The 18,625-nt window shown below is 39.9% G+C and overlaps 3 protein-coding genes across 5 annotated transcripts in view; 2 read left to right on the forward strand and 1 right to left on the reverse strand.

Annotated features, from left to right (window-relative positions):
- Positions 1-1,436: 1,436 nt before the first annotated feature.
- On the reverse strand, positions 1,437-4,454 carry LOC146316278 (cytochrome b-c1 complex subunit Rieske, mitochondrial-like). The gene is made up of 2 exons (XM_084734956.1): positions 4,226-4,454; positions 1,437-2,163 (listed from the first exon to the last, which is right to left on the reverse strand). The coding sequence occupies exons 1-2, from the start codon at positions 4,338-4,340 to the stop codon at positions 1,553-1,555; spliced, it is 726 nt and encodes a 241-aa protein (XP_084591082.1). The 5' UTR covers positions 4,341-4,454; the 3' UTR covers positions 1,437-1,552.
- Positions 4,455-4,674: 220 nt separating this feature from the next.
- On the forward strand, positions 4,675-9,644 carry rxylt1 (ribitol xylosyltransferase 1). Its single transcript, XM_084735025.1, has 6 exons — positions 4,675-4,908; positions 5,053-5,238; positions 6,357-6,459; positions 6,604-6,918; positions 7,045-7,215; positions 8,641-9,644. Exons 1-6 carry the CDS (start codon positions 4,761-4,763, stop codon positions 9,041-9,043), a joined length of 1,326 nt encoding a protein of 441 aa, XP_084591151.1. The 5' UTR covers positions 4,675-4,760; the 3' UTR covers positions 9,044-9,644.
- Positions 9,645-11,120: 1,476 nt separating this feature from the next.
- srgap1a (SLIT-ROBO Rho GTPase activating protein 1a) overlaps positions 11,121-18,625 on the forward strand; it is a 111,207-nt gene continuing 103,702 nt past the window's right edge. For all 3 annotated transcript variants that reach the window (XM_084735051.1, XM_084735052.1, XM_084735053.1), the window contains exon 1: positions 11,121-11,541. In XM_084735051.1, coding sequence (XP_084591177.1) covers positions 11,478-11,541 — 64 coding nt within the window. In that variant the 5' untranslated portion in view covers positions 11,121-11,477. The remainder of the gene's footprint in view (positions 11,542-18,625) is intronic.

The raw sequence follows: 18,625 nt of genomic DNA on the forward strand, positions 1-18,625 counted from the left end.
GAAATTCAAAGAGAGCCACACAGTACAGAACAAGTCTGGCAGAGGTAGGAAGAGAAAGATTTCAAAGACTCTGGAAAGAAAACTAGTGAGAGATGTGTCTAAAGACCCAGAACAACTGCCAAGACACTAGTGAATGACTTAGACAAGTCAGGATTGTAGTCTCAAAGAAGACAATCACTAGAGCCCTGCACAGGAATGGACTGTGAGGTTGTAGACCAAGAAAAACTCTGCAGAAGAGACACCTTCAAGTCAGACTGAAGTATGCTGAGGACAACCTGGAGGAAGATTATGCATACTGGAAGTGTGTCCTTTGGTCAGATGAGACGAAACTAGAGCTCTTTGGCCACTGAGACGTTGTTTATGTTTGGAAAAAGAAGGGAGAGACGTATAACCCAAAGAACACCGTCCCCACAGTGAAACTTCAGCTTCAGTGTGTCTGGAACTGGGAATCTCGTCAAGGTGGAACGAAAACAGCAAAAAGGATACACAATTGACTATTAGCATCTGGGGGGGTAATAATTTTGACCCTGGTAGTTTTCGTTTTTTGTGAAATAATTTTGTTTCTGTGTGCAAAGTAAAGTAACATAAGCAGCCAAAATAAAACTGGGATGTTTGGAAAAGCTGTGTTAAAAATTCCTTGTTCTGTTTAACAGCACTTGGAAATACTGAAGTACAAAGCGGAACAAAGGCTTGTAAAACCTTTTTCTGTAGTAAAGCCTTTATAAAAATAATTTCATTCACCTGTCGCAGTTGTGCATTCATTCTGCATTTTATGTTCTGCCTTTCGTTTAGTTTTCTCCTGTTTTCAGCATTTTCATGTGAAGCAGTCTACCTTTGAAATTTGCATTACATGTTTGCAAAAAAAAAATAAATATTAAAAACAGCAGAATGACAAATCTGTTGAGATGGATAAAGTACTTTGGAAAATAACAATTATTCAAACACATCAAGCTGAAAACTTGAAAATCTTAAAACAAATTGCACAGGGTTTGTCTTAAAAGTTTGGAAAATCCTTAGTTTTAACCATGATATATTTTCAAGTTAAGGAATACGCTTGATTTTGAATATACTTTTTGAAAAATGCTTGATTTCCAACATCATCTGGTGTTTCATCTGCACAATCACTCATGTAAATCAAAATTCTTGAATATTTGAAATTAAACAATCTGCTTATCATATTTGTCATGACAGAGAAGTCCTCTGTTGATCCCTTACTCTGGAAATTAGAAAGTTAATATGAACAATGGCTCAAAAACAGAAAGTGGCAAAATATATTTTCAATTACACTAACAATTTAATAGTGATGGAAAAAGCTTCAAGAATATGGAAATTTTGGTTTAGGTACCTGGATAGTACTTAAGGGGTGCTTGAATTTGACTCTTAAAGAGCTGTATGAACCTTTCTTTTAAGAGTTAAAAGATGCAATAACTCAATCATAAAGTTGGAAATATCTTTATTAGTAAATAAACACATTTACAATTCCTCCCAACTCCCAGACAAAGCCATCTAAAAATACATATTACAGTGAGGAGCTGAGACAGAGCTCCAGTATTTATCCCACCACGACTGTGTCGTCATCTGGGAACTCATAGAAGGGAACCTCCAGGTTCAGAGGAGCAGGACCCTTTCTTATTCTTCCTGAAGCATCATAGTGGGAGCCGTGGCAGGGACAGTAGTAGCCTCCGTAGTCTCCAGCGTTGGCGATGGGCACACAACCCAGATGGGTACACACACCAAGGACGATGACCCAGCTGGGGTTAACCACTCTATCTTTGTCATGCTGGGGGTCACGCAGCTCGCCAATATTCACAGCCTGCTCAGTGGCAATTTCCTTCTCTGTGCGGTGACGGACAAACAGGGGCTTTCCTCTCCACTTGAAGGTCATGTTTTTGCCTTCAGGGATGTCGCTCAGCTTGATCTCGATCTTAGATAAGGCCAGGACATCTGCCGATGCACTCATGGAGGAGACAAACTGGGTGACCACTGTCTTGGCTGCATAGACACCGACCACAGTGGTGGCTCCAGTGACCAGATAAGAGAAGGCCCTCCTCCCCTCACTGCTCTCCTGAGATGACTTGCTGGGGTCAAGCACCTCGGGGCGACGGTAGTCTGTGAAGTCAGGAATCTTAATATCTGTGTGTGCGAGGCGAATTCCTCCAGGAGCTGGAAATGAGACATATGATGCAGTTTTTAAAGACAAAAGCCTCACATGGGCAAATGGATTGTAAACTCAAAGTAATGCTGTTCTGTCATTGCTTAATATTAAGCATTTATAAGAACATCTTTCTTCTTAAAAATTATGGAATTAAGGTCCTTATTCAATAATAGCAGATCTCATGATGGTCAAAAATAGAGTGTTATATTTGGTGTATTCAGGTGACCTTGGAAATTAGAGACTTCACTTTTAGCAAGGTAAAGAAATTAAAGAAATTCAAATTTTGGATCAGATCCATACTGATTTATATACTGTATCTGTGAGTATTCATAATTATGGATTACTGAAAGCGGAGAAATTATTTTTAAGAAATATAGCAATCTAAAGCAGAATTTAAATGTTTTCTTCACATGCCACAAAGCACATCAGATTAAGTCTAGATCTAGAAATCATGATCGTGTCTGTAAAGCTGCTACTAACAAATATTATCATTAATGGAAAAATGATTTCCCATAGTTGGCTATTCAGATTGCCTGTTTAGTCCAACCAGCAGTCCAAAACCTGAAGTAATCCAGACTGCCATCATTATAAACAAAGAAAGGCCGCAATTGAAGAAATTTGATAAGCAGTTAACATTTTGCTTTAAAATGACCAATGGTACCACTTTGCAATAAGACTGCCCTTATGAGCGATTTATAGTTAGATTATTAATTAGGTTGTAAACACTTGGTATGTGTTAATAAGCTGTTATTACACATTAGATATAAAGGACAACAGTGACCTGTTCCTTCCCAATTTACCTGTGTTGTTAAGCAAGTTTCTAGCATTTAGATGTTGATGTTAGCATCTCTTTGAGCAGTGGTACCCAATCCTGGTCCTCAGGGACCCCTGTCCTGCATATTTTAGATGTTTCCCTGCTCCAACACACCTGATTCAAATGATCAGGCTGTTGTCAGGCTTCTGCAGAGCCTTGATGATGAACCACTGTCTTTGAGTATCTTAATACTCAAAAAAGTTTCATTTGGCATCAAATTATTCATTCATTTTTTCATTTAAAAAACAAAATACCTGATTCCTACAATAAGACTCACATGAGTGAGTCAACAGCCTCTGCATGATTTTTTTGTGATCAATTTTTTATTTTACTTTCCAATACCGTTGACCTTTCAGTACCCTACATCAGCCTTTCTCATTATTATCATTATTATCACAAGTGTTGATATGACATATGCTATCAACTTGTTATGCACAGTATAGAGTAGTATAATGTCATGCCAACACTTTACAGAAACTAAATACTCCCTTTTGCCAGTTATAAATGTTAGTAACTCATTAAAGATGAATTAGTAATAAGCAGTAACTGGATCTTGCCAAATACAAAGTTCACACCTATGTGAAAACTGTGATAAAAAGGAAAGGAAAAATTAAAATACCAAAAAGATACCTTTTGAAGTACTTGGCCAACAAAATTCAACTCCACTACAAAAACTGCTGAGCATTATTTTCTTTCAATCACCTAACTGATCAATCTATCTTTTTTAATGGAGGCAAACAAACCTGAACTGGGCAACCTGAGACCTATCTCTGAGTATTTTCTTCTGCAATGTAACTGGTTCTTTGATTTAGGTTGGCATTTGGCAAGGCATGTCAATGCAAACATGGTCATATACTGTACTTTGGTAGTTGTTTACCACAAACAAACAATCAAGGTCACACATTAAGATTGATGTCATCGATGGATAATGGTGCTACGGTCTGTTGATCTTTTTCCATCTCACAAGTCTGTTTGGCTAACCCGTTATTTTTTTTATCCATTGTTGACCCTCTATATCAAGTCAGATAACGTTACGACACCTTGGCTATTTCCTGCTAGCCGCAGCTAGTTGTTAGCCCTTGGCAAACAAGAACGGTAAAAATAAAGATACACACATTTTACGTGCTGCAAAACATGTAAATGTTAACTAATCAAGAACTTATCACAATGTTAAGTTTTGTCGCTACATCACGCAGCTCGATACCACCACCAGCTCCGGCCAACATTACTAGCCACACGTCCGTCCTCGGCCTTACCAGCAGCAGGCAGCAGCTCTTTTACCCTGGGGAACACCTCCAGGCTCTTAGCGGTGTGTCTTGTTGCCTGCAGGTACGGGGACAGAGCCCCGGCACGAGCGGCTATGGACATCATCTTTGTCCAAACTAAAAGTCCTCCACCCGCAGTTGCGGACACGACCTTGCGTATACAAATCTGCCGTGCACCTCTCTCATCTGCCTTACCAGAAACCCGCTCCGCCTTCCCAAAGTTCCGCCTGAAGTGAGATCTGACCGAAATGTCCCTTTCGTCTTTTCTAACATATCTCTTTCTTATAGAGTTTATAGTTATTAATATTAATATAAACAGCAAAATTATACTTGTTATATACAGTGTTGACACATTCAGATAGTTTGATCAGCAACGGGAATAAATTTAAAATCACGGCTAATTTGGTACAGGCATTTCACTAAGTCAGCTGTAGCGGGGGTCCTAATGATGTAAACAAGGGTCCTCTCGCTAAAGATGGAGAAGAGCTAGCTACACAATGGTAACCTGAGAAAAAAGAAAAGAAAAATGAAAATACCAAAAAGAAAACTATTCCTTCTAATTATTTTTGCGTATGTGGCATTTTCACTGTATGCTGCATACAATGTCTTCTTCAGCACCAAAGTAATCTCTCGCGTTCACAGGGTGGTGAAAAAAGAGACCGGAGCACCCTCGGGTAATACAGCTTCACGCGAACACAATCGTTATCTAGCATCTGTTTATTAATTTTCACAAATTGACCGTTAAAAGAATTGTGTCTTTTTCGTGATAGTGGATAAATGCCCACATGCTGAATGTGAACTGTGTGCTGTGTTTGCAGGTGGTGTCAGAGATGGCGGTGCTGCTCCATTTTTGGCCGAGGATTGGAATCCGTGGGAGGATGAGCAGGTGGAATACAACTCTGCTCTGAACAAAAAGAGAGAGGCCTTCAAACAGCATTTGAGTCGAATTGATAAGAACAAACCCAAAAGATACAGGGTGCAAATATGGGGAAAAGCTGCCATAGGTATGTCATGAATTACGAGATGTCGTCAATCTGAAACACACGAGAGCAGGTTTATGTTGTAATTTGGGCGTGAAATGACACTACTGTGACTTCATAGTGGCAGGCTTCATCTGCATGTGTGCACAGATGCACAGAATAAAAAAAAAAAGCCCATAAGATTTTAATATATTGAATTAGGTCCAATCAATCATTTGTGTCATCGTCTAATGGTGCTTGTATTGATTTATATATTAAGATTCACACATATTTACAAAGAATAGTCAGAAATAAAAGGTCTTAGTGATAGAAGCTGCAGAAAATAAGTAGAAATAAGCAGAAGAGAATACAGGCACTCTTAACAATACAAATATAATAAAGGAGTAGCAATTAAAATAAGCAATATGAATGTATGAAAGTAAGCAGTATAAAGTACATAAAATAATACAATAATGACTCAAATAAATGCAAGTAGTACAAAAGTCAAGAGCAAAAGCATTCAGCAGCAAACAGTAAAAATAATCATTATATTAATAGTGTAATCAGTGTTAAATTGCAAAAGTATTTTAATGTCGAGAATCGGTTTTCGTAGTCCGAAAATACATAAATATTCATAAATTAATCATATCAGTAGAGCTTACAACTAAATCACACTGTATTTCAAACATGTATCGAAGGGTTTCAAATAATCCCTCTAACTCATACTTATTTCCTAATTTGAAGCAAAATCACTAAGTATTCTCTTTCTTAAGAAGAATTATGTTTTTCTCGAGAAAATAACATAAATCTGTTTGTCATTTGAAATAATAAACAAGGCTCAAAATGTAAACATTTCTTAGTCAAAAACAATTATAAGCCTTAGCTTGAGTGTTCCCCCTCCCCTTTGCTGCTATTTAATTTTTATGTGTATCCTTATTTCCTGAATCATTAAGTTAAAGTGAGGCTCAGTTGGGCTCAGTAACTATACTGTATACACTTGATAATGCCAGAAGCGCACACGTACATAGATGTAGTTACAAACTCCATAAAACTGATTTATGCTCTGCCATGGAAGCCCAGCAATGGTACAACATAATGGCACTGCACATGTTGACGTTTTAAGTCTGGTGGCAAATTGCATTGAACCCTTCTTTTCTCCTCAGGGCTTTACCTTTGGGAACATATTTTAGAGGGACCCCTCAACCCCACTGACAAAGTAGCACAATGGAGAGAGGGAGAACTGCAGTCAGGAAAGCTTGATTTCAGGTAACAAAAACTGACAAACTCAAGCAAAAAGTCCACTTTTGGGACCCTGGGAAGTACACCATATAATAATATAATAACCATTTAATAAGACAGAACCATCATATTGACTTGTGCCCCCCTCACTTCTTGCGCCTCCATCTTTAGTTTCTACACAGGTCCTGCTGTGGTCCAGGGTCATGTCCCTCAGGATATTAACAGTCTGGTTCTGGTCCTGAATGGCCGCGAGCAGCAGAAAGTCTCTTACTCCACACGGTGGCTGGAACATGTCCAAGCTATGGTACAGTCCCACACAGTGTCACATGTGGCTGTGGTCCTGCTAGGAAATGAGCACTGCAACAACGACTGGATCGGCCCGTACTTAAAGAGAAACGGTGGCTTTGTGGAGCTGCTGTTTCTAGTGTATGACAGCCCCTGGGTCAATGACAAGGATGTCTTCCAGTGGCCTCTTGGTGTCGCCACGTATGTCATTTCTTTGTACTCCTCAGCGTGTGTGTATATCTGGCTAATATCAGTATTAAAGCTGGTTGTTTTTTTAATGAATAATACTGTCTTATTTGTTGTTCTGTTTTGCCTGTCCCTGTGCAGATATAGGCAGTTTCCTATGATTAGGCCTAATGCCCAACTGATCACCTCCAACAGACCGTACCTCTGCAACTTCCTCGGAACTGTTTACAAAAATTCCTCCCGAGAAACTCTCATGCAGGTGCTGAAACAATCTGGCCTGGATAAGGAATGCATCACCACTGCCAGGGAGAAGTAAGTCATCATTCAGAGGCTGAGTAATTGTTAAGGATGGAGTAAAGAGCAAAGCAGTCACAGTATGTATTGACTAGTTTGTTTTATAACAAAACGTGGATTGAAGAACTGATATTGAGAATGTTAATATGAGGAGCTTCTCACTGAGACCTTTCTTTTTTAACATCAACAGTTTATATGATTTGTGATTTATTTCTGTAAGTCACTGGGCTTTTCGCAAACTTTCTGAAAAATCAGATTCAAGGACTTTCAAATGATTTTCAAGGACCAGTACTTAGATCAAATTTCAGTTCAATGATTGATAATTAGACGTCAAAGAAGTTGAAGAGTTTAGCCCTTATCATGGTACATAAAGAAACTCTGATGCAATAAATAAACAGCTGTTCTGTCAACACAAACATTCGTCATTGACTTTTTATAGTTGTTATGTGTGAATTAGGTACTACATTTTAACATGGAAAAAAGTCAAGTTAAGGCCATACAATCCTTTTAAAGGCCAACTGTGCAGGATTTTTTCCCAAAAATGCCTAGACTCATAAAAATAATCCCTTTCAATTGTCACTAACAACTCAGTAGAAGTGATAGTCGTGCCTGCATCTGTGGAGACCCCATACTTCAACTGTACCTTCTTATTGTGTCATTATTTTGCTGTGCTCGGGATGTTGGAAATGTTGAACAAGTGGGAATAAGACTCAACAACCACCTATTTTTCTGATGTGGACAAATCCTACCTGTTCTGCCTTTGAGGCCATATTACATAAACTGTCAGATATGACCAAGGCCCCCCGAGAACCCGGAAAAGACTTAAATATCTGTAAAATGTTTTAAATGATAGGGAAATATTTTTTAAATCTATCCTAAAACACTACTCACATGCCCATATGTACAATGAAAGCGTTACAGATACCTGTAATCATTCCTCTTGTCCATAGTGGCTGCAAAGAAATTTCTTTCTCATGCAGTTCCAAAGTAATGGAACAAAATCCAGAGTGACATAAAGAAGACAACCATGGAAAAAAACACAAAGTCACTCTGTTTTAGTGTTTTTCCCCATGGTTGTCTCCATAACTCAATTAAGACTCCTGGATTTCACAGCAAAAAACACTTATAAGTAATCATTCATAATTATAATATGCACTCAATACTTCACTTAAATGTAAGCAGACGTTACTGACACTTAATGTAGCCCCGCTTATATCGTGATGTTTATATATTTGGCAATAGAGAATCACAGTTTTTCTTGAATAATCATGGTGTCAGGGAACCCTGGTGTTATCAGTAGCTACATTTTTCTGTTTAGTCATTTAAAATGTAGACCTTGCAGTTGTTTTTTTGACTTATTAAATTATACATGGGGATGAGGTGAGACATGAATTGTATATCTTGCATGTTTATTACAGCAGCTTTCCTCCCTCCTTGCCTCAGGTGGCTCCCTCAGGAGACAGCAGACAGTCTGAGACGCTATCAGACTGCTTTGGCCCAGAGTGAGCTCACTCTCAGCCCAGTCGGGATCAACACAGAGTGCTACCGCATCTACGAGGCCTGCTCTTATGGCTCAGTGCCCGTGGTGGAAGACGTACTGACACCTGGAACCTGTGCCGCCGGGCCCAGCTCCCCTCTACGTCTGCTCAAAGCTGCAGGAGCACCCTTCATCTTTATCAGTGACTGGAAAGAACTGCCGGCCATCTTGGAGAGGGAGAGGGGGATGAGCCAGGAGCAGAGGGTGGACAGGAGGAGGAGGCTGTTGGAGTGGTACGCCAGCTTCCGTCAGCAAATGAAGGAGAGGTTCACTGAGGTCATCGAGGAGACTTTCTTCAAAAATGGCTGACTGTGGTGCTTAATTAACAAACCCTAGATAAACAGGGGTAGACGTTCAATATTGGTTTAATTTATTTTGTGGTTTGTGCAGAAATGTGACATACTACTGGTGCCGTGAACCTGATTATGTTCAGTGTAATATTCCTGTGCAGGTAATTATAAAAGCATTTATGTATGTTGTAAAGTGTTAAAGCTGCCATCACTAGTCAGAAAAAGGCCCTATGGCTTTATTTTATATTCATGATTTAAATGTTTACAATGGTGGGATGTTGTAGAGATCATAAATGATAAACTGCCTTTTAAAGTCATCATATTATTTCAACTGTGTTTTATATCTGTTTGTATGCACTTAATATTGTATTTTTTAGGAAACACTAAACATTAGGTGTGGAATGAGACAATGTGTTTTTAGGCCTTGTTTGAAAACGGTACATAGAAATATTAAGTGTTGAGCAATTTGAAAATGGATGTTGTTTCTGTGGCATGTAGCTTTTCAGATCATATAAGATAGAAAGTATTTCTTCTTTTTCCTATTTATTTCAGTGCTGCTGTGCTGCATGTTTTTTAAGAAAGTGCAATAAAATACACTGGAGTGTTGGCCTGAAGAGAAATCAGTGGTTGTACTTGTCCTGTGCTTTTATTTGCCCTGCAGATGGCGCTGTAGACCAGGACTCAGTGATTACAATGCTATTGTCTGAAATGTGAGGAAAAATCTTTTTGAAGTTGGGGAAAAAAATGAGGGGAGAAACTTTAGACTTTACCAAGTTAACACAGATCAAGTATTGTAATGGAGCAAATCCTGGTGTTATCTGCATGATACTGGGACTTTAAATTTAGACTGAGACATTTAATATCATTTGAGAATGTCCAATTAACTTCGTAATAATAAATTATCATTTTTAATATATTACTGTTAGGGAAAGATGCCTATATTAGCCGTAGCTATATGAGTGCATGGGTGTAGCTTGGAAATATGGGACCCCGGGAAACTGGACCTTTTATGGGCCCTCTGCAGCTGTGGGCTCCCATATACCCTTTACTCCACCTCATCTAGCTGAAGATGTCTATTCATTACTGAAAGAGATATGCTAGCTATGGGATCTTACTTTTGATTAACTAAGGGCAAAAGCAATTGCAATTCCTTAATGTCTTAAAGTTATTTTAGAAATTTGAATGTTAAATTTAAGCCTGAGAATAATGAAAACACTCACATATTATGATTTAAAGGTCCGGTGTGTGAGATTAAAGGGCATATTATCAACTGAATACTGCTCATCTCACACTCCCCTTCCAAGCATGGAGGAAAAACTATGGTGGCTGCGAAATGAAAAATAACAAAGAAAAGCTAATGTTTTTTGTCCATTCTTATCCATTTGTCCATTACCGTGCAATATGGCGGCCTCCACTGAAGAGGATCTGTGCCGTCTGTAGATATAAACAGCTCACAATTCTTATTTTAAGGTGATCACACACTAATGAAAACATATATGGATATTATATACTTTTTTCTACACATTCTGCCAATACAGCCACATAAATCACACACTGGACCTTTAAGGAAAACCATCACATTTAAGCTGCAGAAGCCTTTAGACACACTGGGTGATATATTCTCTTCCAACAGCTGATTACTCTGGACAAATAAAAAAAAAACTTCAGATTTGGGAGTGTCAGTCCACTGATGACCACTAGCTGCGTGTGCAGATCCCTCCCTCTCCTTCCTCTCCTCTCCCTGCCTGGCTCCAGCTGCTGTGTGTGTGTGTGTGTGTGTGTGTGTGTGTGTGTGTGTGTGTGTGTGTGTGTGTGTGTGTGTGTGTGTGTGTGCTGCAGTCGGCCTGCCCTGTCTGCCTCTGAGCCTGCTGGGAGTTGGAGGGAGAAACCGTCGAGGGAGAGCCAGCGAGCAGGGGGAAGTGTGTGTGTGAGTGAGAGAGGGAGAGAGAGAGAGAGAGAGAGAGAGGGTGTGAGTGTGTGTGTGGGTCCCAAACTGGAAACCACTGCCGAAAAGCACACACACTCAATATTCGGGCGGACTTTAAAGCACTCCGGACGGGTTTTTGGCTCTATAGGGAGGCGTGAAAATAGAGACCCTGAAACTTGCGTGATTGTTTTTTCTTCTTCTTCTGTGGTGGCAGGCAGGCAGGCAGGCAGGCAGCAGCGCTGTTGCTCTGCTACTTGAGTGGATTCATTGGTTGGAGCAGGATTGCGCATAGAGGCTCTGCTGTATATCCACCGCTTTTTATCCAGCGGGAAGAAAGGGAACCATGAAGAACTGAGCATTTTCTTCTTCTTCTTGAGTTAAAAGTGTCATTCTGTCTTCTTCTTCTTCTCTCACGCGTTCATTCGTCTCGTCCTGTGCGGGATGCGTCGGCTGCTTTAGGATTCCCGCTTGTTGACAAACAGTTTTTACAAGTTTACAAAAAGCTTCGGACACAAGAAGACGGAAAATGTCCGCGCCGAGGTTCAAAAAGGATAAGGAAATCATCGCGGAGTACGAGAGTCAAGTCAAAGGTAAGACAGGGAATGTTTAGCTTGTTGGAGCCGCTGGAGGAATAAGTGGGACCAGGCTAATGTTAGTCTATCTAACCTGAATATCAGAGCCTGTGATGTGTTCAATTAAAACGAAAAAAGTTGGTAAAATATGACCTCCTGTTGATGTTTGCTACATGTGATCTCTACTATTAACTGAGATTTCTGTAAAATTATTCACAGACCAGGATTACAATGGAGTGAACTTAATTAGCAAAATAAAAAGATTGGTAATTGAGCTCTGGAGGAGCTTTTAGTCTTTTGTGGTGTAGTTTTGCATGTGAAACCCGATGAAAGTGCTCAGCAGACAGCGGATTCAGCACTGCCCGACACGAGAGATCACTATCTTTCATCAATCTGCTCAGATTGCATGTTCTAACAATTCTGTATTTACAGTCAATGGTTGCAGCCTTTATCTGCTGAAACACATTGTGCTATTGTTACTGCTGCTGGTGCATTTTAGTATGTTGTCATATTCAACAACCTATTACTATTAAGGCAAAGTGACTGAGCTTTTCTCACCACTCACAGTTGGTGTTGATTTTGTAGTCACTGAATTAAGGCAAACAATTTCATGATTAATTAATTGTTTTGGCAATAAAATGTTAAAAAATGGAAAAAAAAAAAAAAACTTCCCAGAGGAAAGGGCTATCTTCAACCAACAGTCCAAAACCTAAAGACTCTTCATTTCCTATCATTAATGACAAAGAAAATCAGTAAGCCGTCACTTTTAAGAAGCTTGAACAACAAATGTTTGACGTTTTTGCTTGAAAATGAATGAAATAAGTATGCAGTGATTAATATAGCTGTCAGCACCTTTTCATTCAATCAACTAATCGATTAGTCAACTAATGTTTGCAGCTCTACACATTGCTCCCATAGCTTTACAACATAATGCACCTGAAGAGAACAAGTTCAGGCAGCACGCCTGTATTATATAGTTCAATGTGTTGTTCAGGGCACTTCAGAAGAGCTGGTTACTTGCACTTGGGTTCTTTTAAAAATATTTTTTTTTTACTATTGTAGGATAAGATGACTTTTTGCCAATGTACAAGAACAATGAAATGTCATTTGGAGAAAGCCTGTAAATGACTATTTAAGAGTAAAGACCATACTAAATATTTAGACACTATACCAGGGGTTTCCAAACTTTTTCATGTCAAGGACCCCCACAATAGATGCACATTAAACCACAGACCCCCAGTTTGAGAGGATTTCATCATAAGGAAACCGCTCTGAGTATTTTTTTTCAGGATTAAAGATTATAAAGTCGTCATAATCATTCATTGATCATTGATCAAATTAGGGTCCCTATAAATTACAGTCAGTTAAAACGGGCAGCTCTGTTTCTTACCTTGTTGTTTCCATGTCCAAAAATCTAAATAAATAAATATACAAATTAAAATATTCTATTCTTCCGTTTGCTGAGGACCCCCTACAACGCTCTCAATGACCTCTGTTGGTCCTCAGACTCCAGTTTGAAAACTACTGCACTATATACTACTATACTATGTACACAGAGTAAAAAACAAATGCTGCAAGCACAGATTCTATATTCTATACTTTCTGTTTCCGTGCTTAATGTCACAAGCCCACACACTCACTCTAAAGCATAAAACTGCTATTTCCCCTGATTTAGGTGGGTGATTTAAAGGTGTGCAAGACACCGTAATGATGCCACCCTAACTTATCTTGTCCCCTCTGTCTCCTTCAAGCCCCCCCATGCATGCAGAGCAGAGGTAGTTTATTTCCAGACAGACCAGCACAGGAAAGAGGCAGTTGCTGCTCCAGGGTAACCATGGGGATTTGGCCCCCAGCCAGCCAGCTCTGTTCTTCAGCGCCTTTAGCATGCTCAAATACCACCTATTCACATCTCTGTATCCAGAGAAAAGGGGTGGGGGGAGGTTTAGAGGGGGGGGGGGGCAGAGTAGAGAAGGGACCAGTGCTGCTTGAGGAATTACAAGATTGCACGAGGTTGGGCACAAGCCCTCATTTGCAAGGAATGCTCAGCACCCTTTCTTCTCCCTGCAAGGATGACTAAGGGCTTTCAGGCTGTAACAGTGGATGATGCACGGTCATAGGGGGATGCTGAACAAGAGATGACGAAGCCTCCCATTTGTCATGCAGAACCCAGCGGGGTAATAACAACAACCTGATGCTGCTGAGAATAGCTGTTGCTGGATAGGACCACCGGAGCCTCAATAAATCGATGTTAAGGTGTATTGTTTTGTTGAAGATGCAGAATTGAATTCTGGGCTTAATGCACTGAGGTTTCTCATGCATTGTAAATATTCCTGTGAGGATATTTTTTTCCTCACAGGAACATCACAGTAGTGCCTAGCTATTTGCATAAAGTACTGTTCTCTTTGCATTGCAAAGAGCCTTTCTGGATATTCAATTTTAAAGTTTATTTCTTATCTTTCAAATGTACTTTTTGGATGCACATTGACAAAATATCACACATTTTCTGTCTTTGTACCCATTCCACTTACTGTAATTAACCATGGAGAGACTTTATTTTTTGCCAAGCAGATTCAGATATATGTAACATCTCTACAAAATGTATATGCACGTTGTCGAGCATAACAATGAGTCTTTAGTAGGTCAGATGACTCCTGCAAACGCAGCCCTCTGTTTGTTTTGGAATAATAGCTGCCAGGCTCGTTAGGATATGAGTAGTTAGTAGTGGAAGAAAATGCATTCAGTCAACATTAAGTATTCTGTCTTAGAGCAGCTCCTGATTTTTGCAGCTGTAAAGCGTTTTTATGAGTTAAGAGTTTGCAGTGATAATGAGTGGGATCACATCTGCAGTGGAGCTGTGATAGCCAGAGGCAGACTCTGGTGAACAGACATTGATTACTCAAGAAGTAGAACAACAAGCGGCTCAGAAAACAGCCGGAGCCCATGTTTGATCTTTTGGTCTGCATCCTCTCTCTGTCTCACGGTTAAAAAATAGTTTTAATTCTCACAATATTTTGACAAATGTTTGGCAGACAGTTTTGCCTCATCTTATGTAACCGCATTGATCCTGAAGCCCTCTGTCCCCATTTTGACATGTGCATGTGGTCGTCTGCTGTCATCCAGTTACCCAGCAGTTATGCAGATTTACACCAACTATTCCCTTCCCTCTGAGAATCAATTTTATATCTAGAGCTGCAACGATTAATTGATTAGTTGTCAGCTATGAAATTAAAGGCAGCTAATCAATTCATCGATTAATCGTTGCAGCTCCAGACCAAACAGATAATCTGTTGAAGGTAAAATCAGGAGGATTTGTCTGAGCTGTTTGTAAATGCACCTGGAAGATGGGTGATAGTTGAGTCTCATTCCCAGGACATCAAATACCAACATTTTGTGCTGGTAAAACAAAATAATGATAAAATAAGGAAAATAGAGGCAGAGGGTAAGGTCTCTACAGATACAGCCACCACCACTCACTGTCAGTGGGTATATAAGTCTATATGTTGTTATTTTTCTAGGAAAATGCTGCATATTATGCTTTTAGTCAAGAAAATAATCAACAGATTAATCGACCACGAACATAATTGTAGCCATAGACCTATTTACAGTGCATCCATTATTTTAGTATTTTTGACAGTGTGCTGGGTGCATTGTTATTCAAGTCAGTAGTTGTGAGGTATTTAATGTAGTTTTCTCTGGTGACTGACTGAAAGCCTCCCTGCAAAGGCTGACACTACTATTCTCAGGCTCGACTTGTCATTCAGCTGACATTCACTTCTTAAGTACCCTCCACCAGCCTTTTTTTTACCCTCCCACAGATGAAATGAAAATGGATGTCATTTTGGCAGTTCAAGGAAATTAGCCTCTTATTGAAAAATCTCTGTAGCATGGGGATTTAATTTTTGCTAATTGCTGAAATCGGCATCTGCATCAAGACTCGGCTTGTTTTGGAAAAACAAAAACATTAAGAAGATTGCGTTAAGACAGTGGAATTTGTTTGTGCGTTACAGCGCACATCAGTTGCAGTCGAATTGAAGCGGGCTGAGGAAAGGTTGTGGGTACGCTGGCATTCTCTGCGGGCCTCGGTTTCTGTGGACTTGTGGATCAGAGCATAGCGACGCTGCTCTGTTTTCTCTTGGGGCAAAGTGTTGGTTTGATGTCAGAGCGTGGCTTGCTGTTTGTGGCCTGGGGGTCATGACTCTGATGGCAGGACCCCTCGAGCCTCTGTCAGGGGTCCTCGCCCATATCATCATAAAGGCTGCCCCCTTTGACCTGCCTTCACTGCTGTTTGAAATCAGAGCCCTGCCCCTCTGCATACGCAAAGAGAGAGGTCTGCCCATGTTTGTATGCAGGGGGATTAAAAGGAGGAAACCACTCTGAGGTGGTGTGGTCTCAATTATCTTTAAAATTAATAAGATTTGTCTAGTGGTTAAACATCATTTCGTTTATTTACATTTGTAATAATGGGAGTTAAGATTGTCTAAATGAGTGTTGACCACTGCCCATTACACAAACCAGATGTGACACATATGTCACATCTGGATCATGCAAAGTCAAGACTCTAATTATTTTGCTTTAAATCAGTCTTTCATGCTGAAGTGAAGTAAAGGGTGAAGTAAATCCAGCGTGTCTCCAGACTTCAGCACGTGATGATGAGGAGAGTGTGGTGTGCCTTCTCTTCATTTAGAAAGATTCTTCAGGCTCATCTCGCTGCAGAAAAGACCTGTGCTAGATTATAAAACACTGGGAAAACACTGTGTTAGAGTACTTAAGCAAATAGTCTCTTCAGGGTAATGAATACAAACAGTGACTTGCAGAGTGCTTTCACGGAAAGTGGAACCCAAAATGTGTCCTTGATTTTTTTTTTTTTCCGCAGCAACATTACAGTCAGTATTTAACAAAATACAACATCCATTAGCCATTTAACATAATTTTTTACTAATAATATCTTGATGTTCACCACAGGTACACCTCTCTAATTTATTAATGTTTTGTTTTTAGCAATGATTATTCTGCTGATAATTAGCTAGCCCTGTGGCCACCAACTTTTATTCCCTTACTGAGAGCTTTCACCAACACAGTGTGACAGTCCTACAAATATCCTGATTCTGGACCGATATGCGGGGGCAAATGAAGTCTGGGTTTACTAGGCCTACTCAAACTGCTAACGCATTCCTTACAGAAGAACCAGAAACACAAAAGGTGAACTGAAACAACAAAACACGACAAGAATTTCAGTGTGAATGAAGGCATGTGTTAAAGTCTCTAGAATCTGATACATCTAAGTGTGCAATGTACTGTGGTGTGTGCCACCAGTTTCCTCAACTTGTTTTTGCAGAAGTTGACATTTGGGTCACCAAATTTCCAAGCAGGGTGTTTGACAGGCTGGAACCAGCTTTTTTACTTGATGAGTAACTTAAACTTATCAAGTAATTTTAACAATTGATGAATAGATTGATGAACTAATGCCTGATTTTGTAACAAATTGATACTCTTTGAGATAAGAGTAAATATGAAAATTCCAACAGCTGTCAGACTCTTGTGACCTTGTTTCACCTTTGCCCTTACTTGATTAGTAGGCTAAATATTGTCAATTGTGAGTTTGGCAGTGTGCATGGATCTGAAGCCAGCTGTCACTATAACTTGACCTCTCGTGACGGTCAAATTCTGTCCCATTTACACCATGGAGTCCAGTGAGGTAGTGCCTCTCTCTGCACGAGAAGTCACTCAGAAATCTGTTGGGGAAAATAGCATACCTGAGGTTGAGTGGCAGCTTGAGAGCCATTGCCATTATGGGCCACTGAAGTCTATTGAAATGTTTCATTTGATATTGGAGTCTACAAATACAAGAGACTCTAATTTACCTCATCTTTCCCACACTTTTCTTACTGTCTTTTCTTTCTGTCCTTTAACAATTCTTTAAGTTCTGTTGCAAGGGGTTTGTCTCATATACAATAACAAAATGAGAAATTTGTTGACGTAAAAGGCATCATGGGAGTTGTTATCGTCACTTTTAAACAACCATCAGAGCTGATGAAAATCAATCAAACATGACTCAGGCAGAAATCATGTTCATGGACAAGGTATATTACCTTGACAATAATAAGTTTAATTCAAGTTTCATTTAGTCATTTTACAGATTTCCTATTTCACTCACTGACGTATTTGAGATATTCTGTTTTCCTGGAAGTTAAAGCAACTAGCTAGCAACAGCTAGCAGTAAAGGCACTATTACCTTGATTAAAGTAGTGGATAGTTGTGAGGATAATTTAAGCACAGAGATAAACATAATAGCTATTTAACATATGTCTAGCATTGTTAGACATTTTAATGCTGACATGTCACATGTTATGGCTTTAATATGCTGCTTCGATTATGCCATTTTTGGCACTTAAAGTTTTAACTAAGACTCCACAGTGGAGTAGCAGTGGTGGATCTGTGATGTCCCGTCTTAACAGCTTCTCAGAGGTGTTGATGGAGGTTAGAGGTTGAAAGACTAACGGAATCGGCCCCTGGAGCACAACATCACACATCCAGCCACACGTACTTACCATCTGTTCCCATAGCTGTGTGTGTGGTGTGTTTCCACCCTGTGGTATGGCATTGGGTGTGGCATTGGTGTGTGTTTTGTGCATGAGCTTGCGTTTGCATGGGTGGGTGAATGGTTATTGACAGCACCATCTGTGGCCACTCACCCTTTTTGCAGTTTTAATAAACTCTGCTGAGCACAAGCAAGGCTTCACTTTCCCCGCTGTGCTTTTCATTGTAGCCATAAAGGCCCCCCTGAACCCTCACCCCCACCTACAATCCAAACCAACCCCTGCCCATGCCCCCGCGTCCCTAAACCAAACAAAAAGGTTGCAATTCAAGTGACACTGTTGCAAACAAAGGCAAAACAAGAAGCCTGATGTATTGTCTCTACTTGTAACCAACACTGGTTAATTCAGTTTCTTCCTAGAACAGATCAAGTCAAACCATGCTATGTTCTGCTGCTGGTTCCCCCCACTCTGTTGGTGGTGTTGGGGCCAGTGTGGGACTGGAGCGCGTGGTAATGAGCTGGATGAGATTCAGCGTGCCGCTTTACTGCATTAGCTAATAGGAGGTG

Source organism: Lutjanus erythropterus, chromosome 13, assembly GCF_056507025.1.
Source record: "Lutjanus erythropterus isolate fLutEry1 chromosome 13, fLutEry1.hap2, whole genome shotgun sequence".
NCBI classification, from domain to species: Eukaryota; Metazoa; Chordata; class Actinopteri; order Lutjaniformes; family Lutjanidae; genus Lutjanus; species Lutjanus erythropterus.

Coding starts and splice junctions, on each gene's coding strand:
- LOC146316278 (XM_084734956.1), bottom strand. CDS start 4,340: ATGATGTCCATAGCCGCTCGTGCCGGGGCTCTGTCCCCGTACCTGCAG. Junction 2,164..4,225: donor AGAGCTGCTGCCTGCTGCTG/GTAAGGCCGAGG, acceptor TCTCATTTCCAG/CTCCTGGAGGAATTCGCCTC.
- rxylt1 (XM_084735025.1), top strand. CDS start 4,761: ATGAAAATACCAAAAAGAAAACTATTCCTTCTAATTATTTTTGCGTAT. Junction 6,460..6,603: donor TCAGGAAAGCTTGATTTCAG/GTAACAAAAACT, acceptor CTCCATCTTTAG/TTTCTACACAGGTCCTGCTG. Junction 6,919..7,044: donor TGGCCTCTTGGTGTCGCCAC/GTATGTCATTTC, acceptor GTCCCTGTGCAG/ATATAGGCAGTTTCCTATGA.